Source organism: Pseudopipra pipra, chromosome 15 (genome assembly GCF_036250125.1).
Source record: "Pseudopipra pipra isolate bDixPip1 chromosome 15, bDixPip1.hap1, whole genome shotgun sequence".
NCBI lineage: Eukaryota > Metazoa > Chordata > Aves > Passeriformes > Pipridae > Pseudopipra > Pseudopipra pipra.
Genome location: NC_087563.1, coordinates 3994900 through 4011475, shown reverse-complemented (window position 1 = coordinate 4011475; position 16576 = coordinate 3994900). Strand labels below are relative to the sequence as shown.

Here is a 16576-nt window from a genome sequence, read left to right as displayed (position 1 = left end):
GACAGGTGCAGCCCAAAGCAGAAACATTAATATTAATAAAATGAATATAAATATTAATTAGTAGCCAGTTCAGGTCCAAGCACTGCTGAAGGCTGAGTGCTGAGCTGCTGTTTCCTTGCTTTGCAGATTCCAAATTTTGTCCACAGGCAGTTGTGGACTAGAACCTTCCAGTTCCTCAGCCACTTTTCAAGCAGGATTTTTACTACATGAAAGGTAAAAATAAAATAAAATAAACTGATGCAAGTGCAAAGGCCTTTTTTTGGACCACAACCACAACACTTGAGAAGTGCCACTTAGTGCAAGGCTGACTAGGAAAATTTGGATATCAGTAAAAAACAACACCTGAGGGCAGCAGAGCCCTGGGAACACTCCCTGCTCTCCTCTCCAGAGGTTTAGCCCGTTCCCAGCCCTGCTGGAGGGAGGTGCAGCCCTGCTGAACCTGGCTCAGCTAATCCTGGCTGTGACCCTCCCTCCCTGCTCCACCGGGATGGGGATGGCCCTGGGACGTGCCCAGCTCACCCTGCTGGGGTGTGGTGGCATTGCTGCTCCCTGTGGCTCAGGGGTGGATCTGCCTCCAACCTGGGAGTCCTGAGTCAGGTTAGAGCTAAAACTGAGCTATTTGTGCTGCTGGGGAGCTCAGGGGGAACCTGGTTATGCTGTGTTTGCCAGCTTGGGCAGTGAGCTGCCACTCCTGAGGTTTGGTTTTCCTGCCTCTGATCCTGCAGCTCCCTCTGCCAGCAGAGCCTTTCACCTTGGCCCTGGCTGTGCCCTTGAGCAGTGGCAGGAGCTGAGCCTTTGCTGGCAGCTCTGCTGCTGCTGGAACAAGGCTGTGCTGTCACATTTCCTCTGGGCTGGTGCCTGTCTTTCAGCCTGTCCCCTGCTAACATGGCCTCAGCTTATCAGCACTTCCAGCCCAGCAAGATAAGGAGCTTCCCCATGGGAAGGGAGCAGGGCACCAGGGAGGACACGGAGTGAGGATTCCCGGTGGGCTGGGAGGTGTGAGCCCCTGGGGCTGTGCTGGCTTTGCTGCCCACGTGGCCATCCCCATGTTGCTGAGCTCAGCCCTGATCCTAGACATTCCCCTTGGATCTCAGCAGGTGCTCCCAGTGTTTGCTCCATGCCCTTGGGAACGCTGCTCAGGTGATCAGGACCCACACCCCAGTGTTCTCCCTGCTCCCAGGGTGTCTCCTACCATGAGCAGGAGGTCCCTCACCTGCTGTCCTGTCTCCCTCTCCCCCAGCAAAGACCCCTGTCCCTCCTGCAAACCCGCTGGCTCTTCACAGTGGCCTTTGCTGTCCCAACCCTCCCTTCACAGCCCTCTCATCTGCCGTTTTTGGCTGCTGCACAGATGCAGCGCAACAGAGATTAGGCTGCAGATTAAGGTTTTACTGCATCCTGAAATGGGTTCCAATTCCCACTCCCAGCAGGGCCAGTGTGCAGCCAAATCTCCTCTGAAAGCTCACTGGGCTGGAGCTGGGGAGAGGCATCTCCCACCGTGTCCTGCCACGTGGGTGGAAGATGGAGGAGCCCTGACATTCTGCACATATAGCCCTGATAGATGCACTGCTGAGGCACCTGGAATTCTGTGTTCAATTCTGGGCCCCTCACTTCAAGGAAGACATTGAGAGGCTGAAGAGTGTCCAGGGAAGGGTCTGGAGCACCAGGAGTGGCTGAGGGAACTGGGGGGGCTCAGCCTGGACAAAAGGAGGCTCAGAGGGACCTTCTCACTCTCTGCAACTCCCTGAGGGGACAGTGGAGCCAGGTGGGGTTCAGGCTCTGCTTCCAGGGAACAAGGGACAGGACAAGGGGAAATGGCCTCAAGCTGCACTGGGGGAGGTTCAGGTTGGACATTGGGAAGAATTTCTTCTCCAAAAGGGTGGTCAGGCATTGGAACAGGCTGCCCAGGGAGGTGGTGGAGTCACTGTCCCTGGAAATGTTCAAAAAACATGTGGATGTGGCACCTGGGGACAGGGGTTAGTGGTGGGCTCGGCAGTGCTGGGGGAATGATTGGACTCAATGATCTTGGAGGTCTTTTCCAACCTTAATGATTCCATGATTCTGTGACTCTAAAAGGAGCTGGGCAGCCAAGGGCAGGAGCAGAGCTGTAGTCTCAACCCCAGCCTGCACCCACCAGCCCTTCCCATCAGCATCTCCCCACCCTGAGTGAATCTGCCACACTTTCCCCTTGGCTTGGAGTGACAGGGAAACCCAGTGCCCTGCTGTGATCCTGACAGCCATGCCTGGCTCTGCCCTCCTTCCCTAGCAGGGCAGCTGGCTTAGCTGGAGGCACACAGTATCCACACAGAGGCAGCAGCATCTCCCAGGATGCTTTTGTGTGTCTGGCTCCAGGCAAAGCTGAGAGTGGAGCCAGGAGGGAGCCAGGCCCAGCACTGTCACCATCCCCAGCCAGGTCACCTCCTTGGGGTCCCTGGGCTCCCCAGTCCCCCAGGGTCTCCGTGCCTGGCCCATCCCAGAGGATGGTCACAGCTGTGTCACATTCTTGGTGCTGGAAGTCCAGGCTGAGGGCAGGCACCTGGGACCTGCCAAGGGACCTCATCCTTTGCCAAAGCCCTGGGAAGGACCAAAGGGTAGGATGTTGCAACATCAGAGGGTAACAAGCCAACTGAGCTGCCTCCTACCCCTCTGCCCTCCCGGGGCAGAACTGGCCACCGAGACCCTCCTCCCGCTCTTGGCAGAAGGGGAAGCTGAGGATGGAGCAGTGGGTTCTCCCTGCTCTGTGTCCTTGCCAAGCTGTACCACGGCACAGCTCTGCCACTGTCTGTGGCAGCACGGCCTGATTTCCTCTTGTCCCGGCTCCACACCCCGGGTGGGTGGAACGCGAGGATGTTTGTGTGGGGCTGTGCAGTGGGTCCATCAGGGTACCCTGGAAGTCCCACACACGCTCCTTGTGCCAGCAGGAGCCACGTGATGGGTCAGGTCACACTGGCTGGATGTGTCTGTGCTGGGATTTCCAAAGCCACACCACAGTGTACCACAGAATCATGGAATACCTTGAGCTGGAAGGGACCCACAAGGGTCATCAGTCCAACTCCTGCTTTTGCCCAGGACACCCTGACAATCCCACTCTGTCCCTGAGAGCATTGTCCAAACACTCCTTGAGCTCTGGCAGCCTTGGGGCCGTGACCACTGCCCTGGGGAGCCTGTTCAGTGCCCAACCACCCTGTGGGGGTAGAACCTTTCCCTATCCAAGGGCAAATCATGCCCAAGATTTAGGAGGCTGCAACTCATCCCAGAGAAAAACGCTTTATATAACACAAATCAAAGCAGATATAAAAGAAATAATACACCAACAGATGAATATGTGAGCTGCACACAACAGAAAAAACAGGAAGCATGTCACAGGGCTGTGGCCTGAGTCAGCTGCTCCAGTAACCACGGCACACAGGAGGTCTGGGTGGGAGTTGGGGGGTCTTTGCCATGGACAGCACGTGTTGGAAGGGGAAGGGGGTTGGGGAAGATGGAGCAGAGCCCCGAGGCAGCACTGAGGGGCTGGGCAGGGGGTCAGAAGCCGTCACTCCTCAGCGGCTGGGGCAGGTCTGACACACTGATCTGCAGGTTGAGCTCTGCTGAGTCCAGGGCTGTGGATGGGGTGGGTGGGGGGGTCTCCTCGTGCACAGCAAACTCCTCCTGGTGCTGCTGCCGCAAGTGCCACAGGATCTCTCTGGACAAGAAGTGGGTCTCTTCTTCTCCTGGCTCTGGAACAGAAGAAAGACAAATCCCACCTTCACCAGTCAGCCCCAGGCAGGGGTTTGGGCAGGGAGCAGAGTCTGGGAGATGCCCCAAAATATGCAGAATTTCCTGCACAGTCAAAATACAGCCTTTACTTCCCATTTTCAGCACGGCAGAAGGAAGAAATTAAACCACAAAGTGCAGGGAAGAGAGTAAAATTACAGGCACTATGTGCTGGATTCCTAGTAATGCTTGTTGTGATGGGAACTGCCTCACTGGATTGGAAATGCTCCTCCCCATCAGAGAGAGCACTGAGATCCCTCTGAAAAACAAGCAACATTCATTTCAGCAAGATGCTGATCTCATCTGGCAGAGGTGGGGAGATGGGGGATGAAAGGAAGATGGGAAGGAGGGAAAGCCTCGCTCCCTGCCATCCCCTGTCAGGAGGAATGGCACTGAGCCAGCACACACTTGTCCCACTGCTGGGGAGGGCTCGGCAGCCCCAGCCACTTCTCCCAGGAACATCAGCAGGGAAGGGAGCTGCTCCTACCCCTGGATGTCTGCTGGTTTTAATCCTTGAGGAAGTGTTCTTATTGTCTCAGGGGTAGACAGCTCGTCCCAGTGCTTTTGGGGACTTCAACAGGGCTGACTAGCGCTGCCAGCACCCTCCACGCTCCTCAGACCCACAGCAAAAAGTCCTTAGAATCAATCATGGAATATCCTGGGTTGGAAGGACCCACAAGGACCATCAGTCCAACTCCTGGCCCTGCACAGGACACCCCAACAATCCCACCCTGTCCTTGAGAGTGTTGTCCAAACCCTCCTGGAGCTCTGGCAGCCTTGGGGCTGTGCCCTCTGCCCTGGGGAACCTATTCAGTGCCCAACCACCCTCTGGGGGAAGGACCTTTTCCTGAGATCCAACCTGACCCTGCCCTGACCCAGCTCCAGCCATTCCCCTGGGTCCTGTCACTGGTCACACAGAGCAGAGATGGAGCTGCCCCTCATGAGGAAGCTGCAGACCCTGGTAAGCTCTGACCTCAGTCTCCTCTCCAACTGAACAATCCAAGTGTCCCCAGCCACTCCTTGTATGGCCCCTCCAGACCCTTTCCCATCCTCATGTCCCTCCTTTGGACGCTCTCTACCAGCTTTAGATCTTTCTCATACTGTGGTGCCCAAAACTGCCCCCAGCACTCGAGGTGAGGCTGCCCCAGGGCGGGGCAGAGCAGGACAATCCCCTCCCTCACCCCGCCGGTGATGATGTGTTGGGGGATGTTCCCGTTCCCTGTGAGGCAGCCCCTCCCTCCCATGGCAGCAGGGACCCCCATGGCCCCCTGAGAGGGGAGATCAGCCGAGCTCTGCTCAAACCTTGCCTGCTTTCTCCTGTTTGTCCTGATCTGAGGTCACCCAAGGCCTGGCAGAGCAAGTGCTGGACACCCCAACCCTTCTTACTCACCCTCGTAGGCAATGAGCCGGTAGGTCCCTGCACACTCCTTGGAGCTCTGCAGGATCTCCTCCAAGGTCCTGTAGAAAAGCTTGGCCTGCTCCAGGCGCTCCTCCCGGCTGAAGGCAGCACACTCATCCTGGGACATGGCGTAGAGGGACTGCAGGGGGGTGGCATATTCCACTGCACAGTGCCAGAGCTGCAGGGATGGCAGGAAAAGACATGGGGACAGGAGGACCTGGGAGAGGGCTGTTGAGAGAACTTGCTCTGGGCAGAGCCCTCAGGACCCCTGGACAGCTCCTTGGCCTGCCCTGCACTGGTGCTGTGTGCTGGAACACTGGGACAGGGACACTGGGTCTGGTCCCAGTGTCCCCCTGGGACATTGTGCAGAGCAGGGAAAGAGCAACTGGCCTGGCAGGTCCAGGTGGGCTCAGGTGTGCCTCTGCCCACAAGGTGCAGCCACTGGCTTTGCCAGGGCTCCCAAGAGCAGACTGGAGAGTGATTTTCCCCGGGGAATTTGGTCCCCTGCAGAGACACCCCTTGCCTGTGATCACACCTTCTTGGTGGCTTTTCTGCCAAACAAAGGGCAGTGGAGAGGCAGCACCAATCTCTGCTCTGTGTGACCAGTGACAGGACTTGAGGGAACGGCTGGAGCCGTGCCAGGGGAGGTTTAGGTTGGATCTCAGGAAAAGGTTCTTTCCCCAGAGGGTGGTTGGGCACTGAACAGGCTCCCCAGGGCAGTGGGCACAGCCCCAAGGATACTAGAGCTCAAGGAGCATTTGGAAAACACTCTGAGGCACATGGTAGGATTGTTGGGGTGTCCTGTGCAGGGCCAGGAGTTGGACTGGATGATCCTTGTGGGTCCCTTCCAGCTCAGGATAATCCATGATTCCGTGATTCTAAGTCTGAGCATCCTAATGGAGAGCAGGAGGGCAGAGAAGAGGATAAACACTGGGAAGATGGATGCACAGCTGGAGGGAGGCTGATCAAACAAACAAGGAGAGATTTGTTAAGGCCAAAAACATTCCAACGAGGAGCAGGGTTACCAGTAGGTCTTCCACTGGGTAAACTGGGAAGTTTAATAAACTTAGAAGGAAGAGGGGTGGGATTCCCAGGTAAAGGCGGAGTAGCAGGAAGCTCCTGGCCTTGGCAGTGTGTCCTGGAGCAGGTGCCAGGGGTGTTGTGTTGCTATGAGAGACTGGGCAGGAAGCTGAGGGGCAGATTTTAGTGGGAACATGCAATGGGCCAGGCCAGGTCCAGGCTCGGAGCTGCTGTTGCTCCCAGGAGGCTGGGTGACTCAGCAGGGCCTGGCAGATGGAACACTGGGAAGATCCCACTGCTGGCTGTATTTTCTCCAGAGCAGGGTCAGGAGGAGGCTCTGTGGTCCCTCAGACAGGGCTCTCAAAGCAGCAGCTCAGAGCTCTGCCCCCCTCAAAGGGCAGATCAGGGGCACCCAGGTGAGGAGCATCGCTCTGCCCTCACCTCCATCCACAGCCAGGGTGGGACCAGGGTATTCCATCCCCCAAGGGTGCAAGGGCACAGCCCATCTGCCTGGAGATGTGGAAGGAGAGGGATGCAATGTGAGACAGAGGGATTTAGGGCTCACCAGCCTGGAAAAGAGGTGACTGGGGGAAAGGGAGGGAGCCAAACAATGACTCACACAGACATTTCCAAGCAGCTCTTCACAGCACAAGGAAACACTCATTCACCCCCTGGGAACTGATGCTCTGTAGCCCACATCTGCTTTTTTCTCCTCAGTTTTCTGGACTTAAATCAACTCCAGGAGGGGTTAAGCGAGCCCAGCATCCCTGCAAGGGCTGATCCTGGGAGGAGGCAGCCAGGAGGAAGGGGTGAAGGAGCAGGACCTCTCCATCCCATGGAAGCCTGCTGAAAGCTGGGAGTATCTAATAGGAGAGGGAACACTGGCCTGCCTTTACAGCCACTTCTGGGCTGGGATCTGAGGCCAGGAAGACCTTTGGGATGATGGTCCCAACGCTGCTCTCACTATACCTGGTTTTCTTCATCCCTGATTGCATAGAGGCTGTGTTTGTAGACCCTCTTTTTGGTGCCAGCTCGGGCCATGGTGGTTTCACTGAGGTCTGTCAGGTACTGGATGTTGCTGTCAGCTTTCTCCAGGTCATCATAGACATCACAGCTCAGAGGGATCAAGATGTGGAGCTTCCAAGTCTTCCTGCACACCAGCAGGTTGGGGTTGGCGCTGCTGAATTCCTCCATGGACTTTTTCACCCCTGGTGGAAGAGAACATCAGGCAGAGGGGCCTGGTGTGAGTACAGCTGCCTTCTGCCTTGCTCCCCATCTCCCTGCTAGCACTGTAAAAGTGGGAGGATTGTTATTAGGAGCTATTTCTATCTGTAGGCACGAGAATGCAGGGAAACAGCTACGTACGTGGCAGGACTATTTTTAGGTACCCCACATAATAGGACCAGGCCAGCCCATGGGCGACGTTCTGCTTGGACCTCTCGGACATCTCAGACACCTCCACTGCTGAGGGCTTCTGTGAGGGAAGGACAGACAGACCAGGGGATGAAAGAGCCACCTGGGCCCTTCCATGACAGTCAGTTCTCCACAGCGATTGGAGAACTCCAGTGAGGTCTGGAGAGTGAGCAACCCCCACTGCCCCCTTCCAGCACCACACTGGGCAGTGGGGCAGAGCCCCTGACAGCCCCCCACAGCCCCTGCTGGGAGGGAGGGGGGCTGGGGTGAGCTGGGCACTTTCCTGGCTGCACCCTCCATTGGGATCATGTGTCCCAGTGCAACTTGTGCATCTGCCCAGTGCTCCCAGCATGGGAGAGGAGACATCCCAGTGATATCAGGATTCCCAGCGGCCCCTGCCAGCTCTGTGTGTTCATTTAGGTGGAGATAGGTGGCCAAAGCCCCCTGTGTGAACTCCCTCCCCTTCCAGCACTGCAGAGGCACAGCAGAGCCTTCCCAAAGCTACAGAGGCACATGGAGCTTGGCTCTGCCTCCACAGTATACTGGTAATTAACCCTCTGGACAGCACACACAGGGTGTGCTTTCCCCACAAGTGCCAGCTTGACTGACAGATGTAAAATACCCCCATTTTTTGTGTCAGGGGGTCTCTGCCAGCCCCCTGGAGTGGCTGTGCTCATTAGGAGGCAGCATGGCACTCATGCCAAAGCATGTGGCAGCATGGGGCCAGGGAGATCAGCTCTGCAGGGCTGAGCTGAGGGTGTTCCTCCCACTGCCAGGCTGCCTGTGGGTGGACTGGGTGTGCAGGGGCCGCGCAGAGCTGGGGCCGTGCCCCCAGGGCTGCTCAGCACTGAAGGGCTCCCAGGAAACCAGCCAGGCTGGAGGTGCTGGAGCCTTACCTGGAGCCCCAGGGCGAGGATGAGGAGCTGGCACAGGCTGGCCAGGCCGAGTTGGAGGCCGAGGGGCTGCCCATCCCCAGGGAGAGCCACGTAGGCTGAGGCGCAGAGGAGCAGCATGGACCCGTGCCAGCGTGGGGGGAAGCACGTGCTCAGGGCCCGCCAGAAGCTGCCGTGGTGCCTGGGTGGGAGAGGGAGACAGGAGTCAGGCTGGTGGCCACCCACCCAGCATCTGCAGCCCACAGGGCACTGGATGATTCCACCTCCCAGCCAGTGCCACCAATCTTACAGGGCAGTACAGAGCCAGGGAGCCCTGGGGGACCCTGCCCAGTGCACCCCAGGAGAGGGCTTGGGTCCCTTGCAGCACCCCTGGGACTCAGAGGGAGCAGATGGCATGTCACCCTGGACAGCAGAGGGACACAGCAGCCCCCTGCCCTGCAGTACTGGGTGGTGGGGAAAGGCTGGGGCCGAGATCTGTTCCCCAGGGAAAGGGCACACGAGGGAGGGGAGAGATCCATACACGTACGGGGGAGATGGGCAGGCGGGAGAGGGGGAGAGGAGGAGAGGGAGGAAGAGATGAGAGAGGCAGGAGGGTGATGGAGGGCACAGCACAGCGTTGCCACAGAGAGCAAACCCACAACACCCGGAGGGTGCAATGCCCTTGTCTGCAGGGCGGTCCCAGGAGTTTGGCAGACAGACCCGCCCCCCCCAATGGCTCACCTGGACTGCAGGTGGAAGATCTCCTCCGCCAGGTAGCAGGCGCCCTTGAGCAGCGCCCCGATCTGCAGGGTGGCGAAGTGGAAGGTGAGGCTGCGGGCGGCGGGCACGAGGGGCTCCCCGGCCAGGCAGAGCGCGGCCGCGCACAGCGCCAGCAGCAGGTACACGGCGCGCTGGGCGCGCCCGCCCCGCGCCCGCGGGATCTGCGGGGCACGGGGGTGGCTCGGCCGCCGCCACTCGCGGGACATCCGCGCCACACACGGGGGTCGGCCCCGGCTCGTCCCCAGCGCAGCGCTGCGGGGAGAGGGCGAGAGCGGGTCAGGCGCGGTGCATCCAGCGCTCCCCGGGAGCCCCGGAGCGCGCAACCCTTCGCACGCCGCTGGGGAGGTTCCCCTGCGCTTCCCGCCCTCGGGGATGTCCCCCGGCACCAAACGGGCTCGGCAGAGCCGAGCCTGGCTGGCCACCCCGCTCCCAAACCGGTGCCAGCCCTCCCTGCTCCGCTGGCACTCACCGGAGCAGTTCCCAGCTCCCAGCGCGGGCCGTGCTGGGTTTCCTGGGCTGCGGGTTAAGGGACTCTGCGCTCCGCCCGGACAGCTGTGGCTCCCCTCGGAGGTGCTGCAGACACAGACCCGGAGGCTTTTGAAGCTCCCACGCCCAGAAAAGTGAAAATGAAAGGAGCTGTGGCAGCAGTGGGCAGTTTGCAGAGCGCGCCAGAGGCCTCCCACGCAGGGCACGGGCGAGGTCTCAGCCCACTGGGAATCCAGGCACTGGGGAGCTCCAGGTGGATGTGGCAGGTTTCGATATCCGTGAGTTTATTCCTCCTGGAAAGCCCCAAAGTATCTGCCAGGACAGTCTGAGATGAACTGGAATGAGGAAGGAAACCGGAATCTCTTGAGATTAATTTATTAAGGGCAGCAGATCTCAGAGATTGTGTTGATTCAGCACAGCAGGTTGCCAGGGGCAAAACAGAATGAAACTCCTTCTAGGAGAGCGTGACTCTGTGCCTTGGATCACCCCACCCCACACACCTCCAGGAGATGCCAGCTTGGGAAGCAGTGCCTATGAGTGCTGGCAACACCACAGGGGCTTCCTGCAGCCAGGGATGCCCTCAAGCCTCCCAGTTCCTTGGTTCTAGTGGTGGAGTCTGCAGCGGTGAGGCATTCCCATCCTGGAGGAAAATGGATTAGGGGACACATACATAGGAGCGGGTGGGATGCACTCAAGGATGCTGAGGGAGGTGAACAATGCCCTGACAAGGCTCCTCTCTGATCTCTTTGGAAGGTTGCAGCAATCGGGATGTTCCTGGTGAGTGGGAGAGGGCAAACCTCACATCCAGCTCCAGCAGGTGAACCACAGCCTGCCCAACGTCACCTCTGTCCCTGGGAAGGTGAGGGAGTAAATCCTCCCAGCAATCAGTGCCAAGCACCCAAAGGATGAGAAGAGCACAGTCAGCAGGAATTTACAAAGGACACGTCACACCTGACCAACCTGACTACCTGGAATGGCAGGAAAACTGGCTGTGAGGATGAGGGAGCACTTTCACTTCAGCAAAACCCTTAGCATGGTCACCTGCAGCCTCCATGGAGCCAAACCAGGTGGAGGTTTAGTTGGGCACAGAAGCTGACACTTTGTAAAGCAGTCTACAAACACTGCTGACCTCACTGAGATCAGTAGGATGCTGTGAATCTGCCTGAAATTCTGAGCCCTGCCCTCTGGAGACCCACAGGCTGCTCTGCATGAGGTGCCTTAGGTGTGAGGGGGATTAATCCCTTCATACCCCAGGAGCTGGGGCAGCCAATGTGGGGGCTGAAGGTGATCAGAGCAGGTGCTGGATGCTCATGGAATGTCCCCAGCCAAAAGCCAGGCCAGGAACACCCTGTTTTCCCTGGCATCCCCTGGGTGAAGGCAGGCAGCAGCACGACAGAGCCAGCTCTTCAGGATGGGCACAGCAGCAGTGCTTCCTTCCTTTAATCCCCTTTTTTTCTGTTGCCCTGCAAGAGCAGGTAGAGCTGCTGGCTCCACCCCAAGGGCAGGGTGCCCAGTGACAGCTTTTCACTGGGGATACCTGCAGGGATGGGGTTCTGATGCCAGGCTGGTGTCAAAAGTGGCTTTGGTCCCTTTTTTTCAGTCCCCTGGCTAAAAAGTGCTGCAGTTGGTGTTTTTAGTGCTGCAGTTGCACCAACAGTGTCCCCCAGAGGTCCTGTGTGATGGGGCTGCTTTATTGACACAGAATAGCAAAAATAAAGTGCTCTGCAATACTGTGTGTGAGCCAGGCCAGTCTCTGGTGCAGTGAGGAGCCACCGTGTGCTGGGTAAAATCTGGTGGCAGCAGGACCTGCTTCCTCCAGCTCCCAAGCACACGTCGTGTCTCACTCACTCAGCCAAGCAGTTTCCTAGAATCAGGAATATCCTGACTTGGAAAGGACCCACAAGGATCATCAGTGTTGGGTGGAGAAACCATTTTTGCTCATTTTGGAACTGTCACGGGCTGGTGTTGGTCGGGTGTCACTGCTCTTGTGCTGGGAGGGACATGAACCAGCCCTTTCCTCCTCCCCGAATCACTGATGGCTTCAGACCTCAGCCACCTTTTTCTTGGGCTGGAGCATCTCAGATGCTCCATTTTCTTTGAAAATAAGCTTTTCAAAATGCCTTAAATAGCTCCTCCAGGTCCCATGACTGTCCCCTGCACTGCTGAGTCCATACCTCAAGTCCTGGAGTCAGTTCTGGGCCCTCACAAGAAGGACATTGAGGGGCTGGAGCGTGTCTAGAGAAGGGCAATGGAGCTGAGGAAGGGTCTGGAAAACCAGGAGCAGCTGAGGGAGCGGGGGGGGGGCTCAGCCTGAAGAAAAGGAGGCTCAGGGGTGACCTTCTCCCTCTCTATAACTCCCTGACAGGAGGGTGTCCTGAGAATGTGGGGACAAAGACTTCAGGGCTTGCCCAAAGCTGCCAGCACTGATTTCTGCCCCAAAAGCTCCTGCTGTTTCTCTTTGAGGAGGTTTAACCATTCCATGACTGCCCTGTCATTGTTTATTTAAAAAATAAAAATAAAAAAGCCCAACCCCCCCAATCTTGGCTTTATTTAAAGAATAAAAGTTTTCACACTTTCTCAGACCAACTCATGTTTAAACACATTTAACTGAGAACAAGAGCAAGTCACTTCACAAGTTACTTCTGTTAAGTTTAAAAATTGTGACAGTCCAATCATTTCATAGTAAGACTCATCTATTTGAGTCACCTAGAATTTCAAAACTAATATGGGAATGGTTCCATGTACTTTCTTCCTGGTTGTGATGTCCCAGGTTCCACTGACACAAACTCCGCAGGACTGGGACAAGATTAAAAAGAGCATTTCCAGGGCACTTCCCCCTGGGTTGAAACCCCACAGAAGGAGCTCCTTGACAAGTGTTCCTGTGGATACTGATCCATCTGGTCTCCTGATGGAGGGGACAATGGTTGCCCTGGCATCTGGATACAGCCAAGCCTGGGAGTGGCAGCAGGAGAGGGACAAGCTGTGGTTGATGTGGAGTCTCCTCGTGACACACACGGCAACTTGGGTATGGAAGCTCAGAAGTTCCTTTCAGAAATGCTTTGAACTGAATTCCCTTTGGGACCAAGAGGCTTTTAGCTGTCAGCCTGGCTAACCTATCTCAGGATCTTTAAGGCTCTGCTCCAGAACTTCCATGGTTCAGCCTGGAAAAGAGAAGGTTCTGGGGAGACCTTGGAGCCCCTCCAGTGCCTCAAGGAGCTCCAGGATAGCTGGAGAGGGACTTTGGACAAGGGCCTGGAATAACAGGACAAGGGGGAATGGCTTCCCACTGCCAGAGGGCAGGGTTAGATGGGATGTGGGGAAGGAATTCTTGGCTGTGAGGGTGGTGAGGTCCTGGCACAGGTTGCCCAGAGAAGCTGTGGCTGCCCCATCCCTGGAAGTGTCCAAGGCCAGGTTGAACAGCTCTTGGAGCAACCTGGAATAGTGGAAGGTGTCCCTGCCCATGGCAGGGGGTGGAATGAGTTGAGCTTTATTGTGCCTTCCAATCCAAACCAGTGCATGATTCCATGACTGGGGTGGTACTGCTGGGCAGCTGTGCAGAGCTGGGCAGAGCTGGGCAGAGCTGCTCCTGGACCATTTTTCAGGGAGGTTTTTTTTCTTTGAACCTTGCTCAACATTATGTGTGTGCCCAACACTGGGGTTTTTTTCTTTCCCGGCTGTGTTTCCCTCTTTTAGACTGACCTTTCTCCAACTTCTAAGAAAGGTCTCAAAGGTTACCAAAGCCTAAAAAACCAGATTTAGCCAGCTCAGCTGGGAAGTTTGTGTTCCTTTAAATTCTTGTGCCTTTCCTAATCACTTAGAGGTTTTTTCCCCTAATACATCACTGCAACCTGACCCTGCGGAGCAGAGCTGTTCAGAGGGAGATGAAGGAAAGGCTCATGGAGACAGGAGTCATCTGAGGACAAGGCAGGACTCAGAGAACTCCCCCAGTGATGCTCTGCTGTTTGGGAGCAGGAGGTGTTGGCACGGGATGGTGTTGGCAGGCACAGGGAGCAGAGCCCTCAGTGCTTCCCTTTGGAATAGGAGCCAAGAGCACAGTGGTGTCCCTGGGATGAGAGACCATTGTACCCACAGGGGCTGCAGGACCTGTTCCCTCCCTGGGAGACAGAAGGCAGGAATCTGCAGGAGGAATGTCTCCTAAAATGCCATGGGGGGATGTGTGAGGGGCAGCACGAACAGCAAAGTGAGACAACATTTACCTCACCAACAAGGACTGTGGGCAGCAGGGGAGGGGAGATTCTGCCTCTCTGCACCCTCAGGGGAGACCCCCCTGCAGAGCTGCCCCAGCCCTGGGGAACAACAGAAGGAGGACGTGGAGCTGCTGGAGAGAGTCCAGAGGAGGCCACAGAGATGCTTCAAGGGCTGGAGCCCCTCTGCTCTGGAGCCAGGCTGGGAGAGCTGGGGGGGTTCACCTGGAGAAGAGAAGGCTCCAGGGAGAGCTGAGAGCCCCTTCCAGGGCCTAAAGGGGCTCCAGGAAAGCTGGAGAGGGACTGAGGACAAGGGATGGAGGGACAGGACACAGGGAATGGCTTCCCATTGACAGCAGGAAGGGTTAGATGGGATATTGGGAAGGAATTCCTGGCTGTGAGGGTGGTGACGCCCTGGCACAGGTTGTCCAGAGGAGCTGTGGTTGCCCCATCCCTGGAAGTGTCCAAGGCCAGGTTGGATGGGGCTCGGAGCAACCTGGAATAGTGGAAGGTGTCCCTGCCCATGGCAGGGGGTAGAATCAGAGGAGCTTTAAGGTCCCTTCCAGCCCAAACCATCCTGGATTCTAAGATTCTATGAAATCTCATTCCTGGGTGTCACAGGTCTGACCTTGTGAAAAAACATTATGAAAATGACTTTCCTGCTCCTGTTTCTCATCTCTTGGAAAAATTCACATCCAGCTGGCAACAAATAGCAGCTCATCATTTTCCCTGCTACCAGAAGCACAACAAAACTATTTGCCCGTCTCTTTTTGGAGATGAAATCCAACACTTTTCCTGAGAATACAGGAAAAAGGTTACTTTAATCTTGGCTGATGTGAAGTTCTTAGAGCTGTGACTTGAAGGTACTTGGAAAACTTCCCCAGGAATGGGAGAAGGTTGTTTCCAAAGACATTACTGAGGAAGGAGAAGACTCCCTTGTGCTGGGACATCAGATCAATGAGCTGTGCAGGGTTGTCTGGAGTTCAGGAATCAAGGGGTATCCAATAACCCAAAAGGCAACAGGAAGGAGGGAAAAAAGCCACAAAATGACCCAAAGTAGTTGAAAAAAAAAAAAAAAACAACCCACTGACAAATAAAACCCACCCAAAAAGCCATTTTTATGAATCTGTGGTTTATTTCTGCCATACCAAATGTGAAGGAGGAAAGATAAATTAATTCAAAACATGCCCTTTGCTAAAGACACCAGAAAGCTTGGACTGTTGCAGGAGGCTGGTCCCAGGGGGAGCAGCACCAGGGACCCTCCAGTCCCAGCCCCTGCCATGGGCAGGGACACCTTCCACTAGCCCAGGTTGCTCCAACCTGGCCTTGGACACTTCCAGGGATGGGGCAGCCACAGCTTCTCTGGGCAACCTGTGCCAGGGCCTCACCACCCTCACAGGAAACAATTTCTTCCAAATATCTAACCTAAATTTCCCCTCTTTCCATTTTTACCCATTATTTCTTGTCCTATCACTATGTTATTTACCTCTAAAATCTCCTGTTTAAGCCATTTCTGCCTCTCTGCCAAGAGGTGCAGGGGAGGTGTGGGATAGAAAAGAGCAGTGGCAATCAACCCTGCTGCAGTGTGAGGGGAGAAGAAGACAGGCAATAACAGCAAATTGTGGCAAAATTCAATAAAAACTCTAGTCACACAAGAGAAAAATCTGTGTGAGACCAGGCCTTCCTGTAACGGGACAAATCTGTTGCCTTCTTGGAAAGTGTTATGACTTCCAACCGTGGTTAGAAATGCTGCTGGCACTTTTTTCCCTTGTCTCAGGAGCAGCACTGCCGACTTGGAAGGGCCGTGGCATCACCAGGCACTGCCCCCAAAGCTGAGACAGAGGGGAAGACTCAATTTGCCCCAGCCACATGAACTGGGACCCAGAACCCCTCCGTGTGCCAGGCTGATCCCACAGCGTGGGCAGCAGGGGATGGGGGATTCCTCTGGGACCCCCCCCTGCAGAGCTGCCTCCAGCTCTGGGGAACAACAGCACAAGGACGTGGAGCTGCTGGAGCACATCCAGAGGGGAACACGGAGGTGCTCCGAGGGCTGGAGCCCCTCTGCTCTGGAGCCAGGCTGGGAGAGCTGGGGGGGTTCACCTGGAGAAGAGAAGGCTCCAGGGAGAGCTGAGAGCCCCTGGCAGGGCCTAAAGGGGCTCCAGGGGAGCTGGAGAGGGACTGGGGACAAGGGATGGAGGGACAGGACAAGGGGGAATGGCTTCACAGTGTAAGGGAGTAGGTTTAGATTAAATATTTGGAAGAAATTGTTCCCTGTGAGGTGGTGATGCCCTGGCACAGGTCGCCCAGAGAAGCTGCGGCTGCCCCATCCCTGGAAGTGTCCAAGACCAGACTGGAACAACTTGGGCTAGTGGAAGGTGTCTCTGCCCATGGCAGGGGGTTGGAACGCGATGGAACTTCAAGACCCCTTTCCAACCCAGGCCATTCCACGGATCTCTAATATTGTGCCCTCGTGTCGTCCCTGAACTAAACACACAGCATGTGCCATCCCCAAGCCACTCCCCAGGTTGCTGCCGGGCGGGGTGTCCCGTCCCGTCCCGACCCCGGTCCCGACCCCGATCCCGTCCCGTCCCGTCCCGTCCCGTCCCCGACCCCGTCCCCGACCCCGACCCCGACCCCGACCCCGATCC

At 56.5% G+C, this 16576-nt stretch overlaps 1 protein-coding gene across 4 annotated transcripts; it reads right to left on the bottom strand.

Moving 5' to 3' along the window:
* Positions 1-3255: 3255 nt before the first annotated feature.
* On the bottom strand, positions 3256-10764 carry STING1 (stimulator of interferon response cGAMP interactor 1). Of its 4 annotated transcripts, XM_064671542.1 has the most exons (7): positions 9707-10399; positions 9199-9489; positions 8482-8659; positions 7538-7646; positions 7142-7380; positions 5144-5330; positions 3256-3716 (listed from the first exon to the last, which is right to left on the bottom strand). In XM_064671542.1, the coding sequence occupies exons 2-7, from the start codon at positions 9441-9443 to the stop codon at positions 3523-3525; spliced, it is 1152 nt and encodes a 383-aa protein (XP_064527612.1). In that variant the 5' UTR covers positions 9444-9489; positions 9707-10399; the 3' UTR covers positions 3256-3522. The 4 variants fall into 4 exon arrangements, with proteins under 4 accessions (XP_064527612.1, XP_064527615.1, XP_064527613.1 ...); XM_064671545.1 differs by lacking the exon at positions 5144-5330 and having other exon boundaries at positions 9707-10679; XM_064671543.1 differs by lacking the exon at positions 9707-10399 and having other exon boundaries at positions 9199-9621.
* Between the last annotated feature and the right edge of the window lie 5812 nt (positions 10765-16576).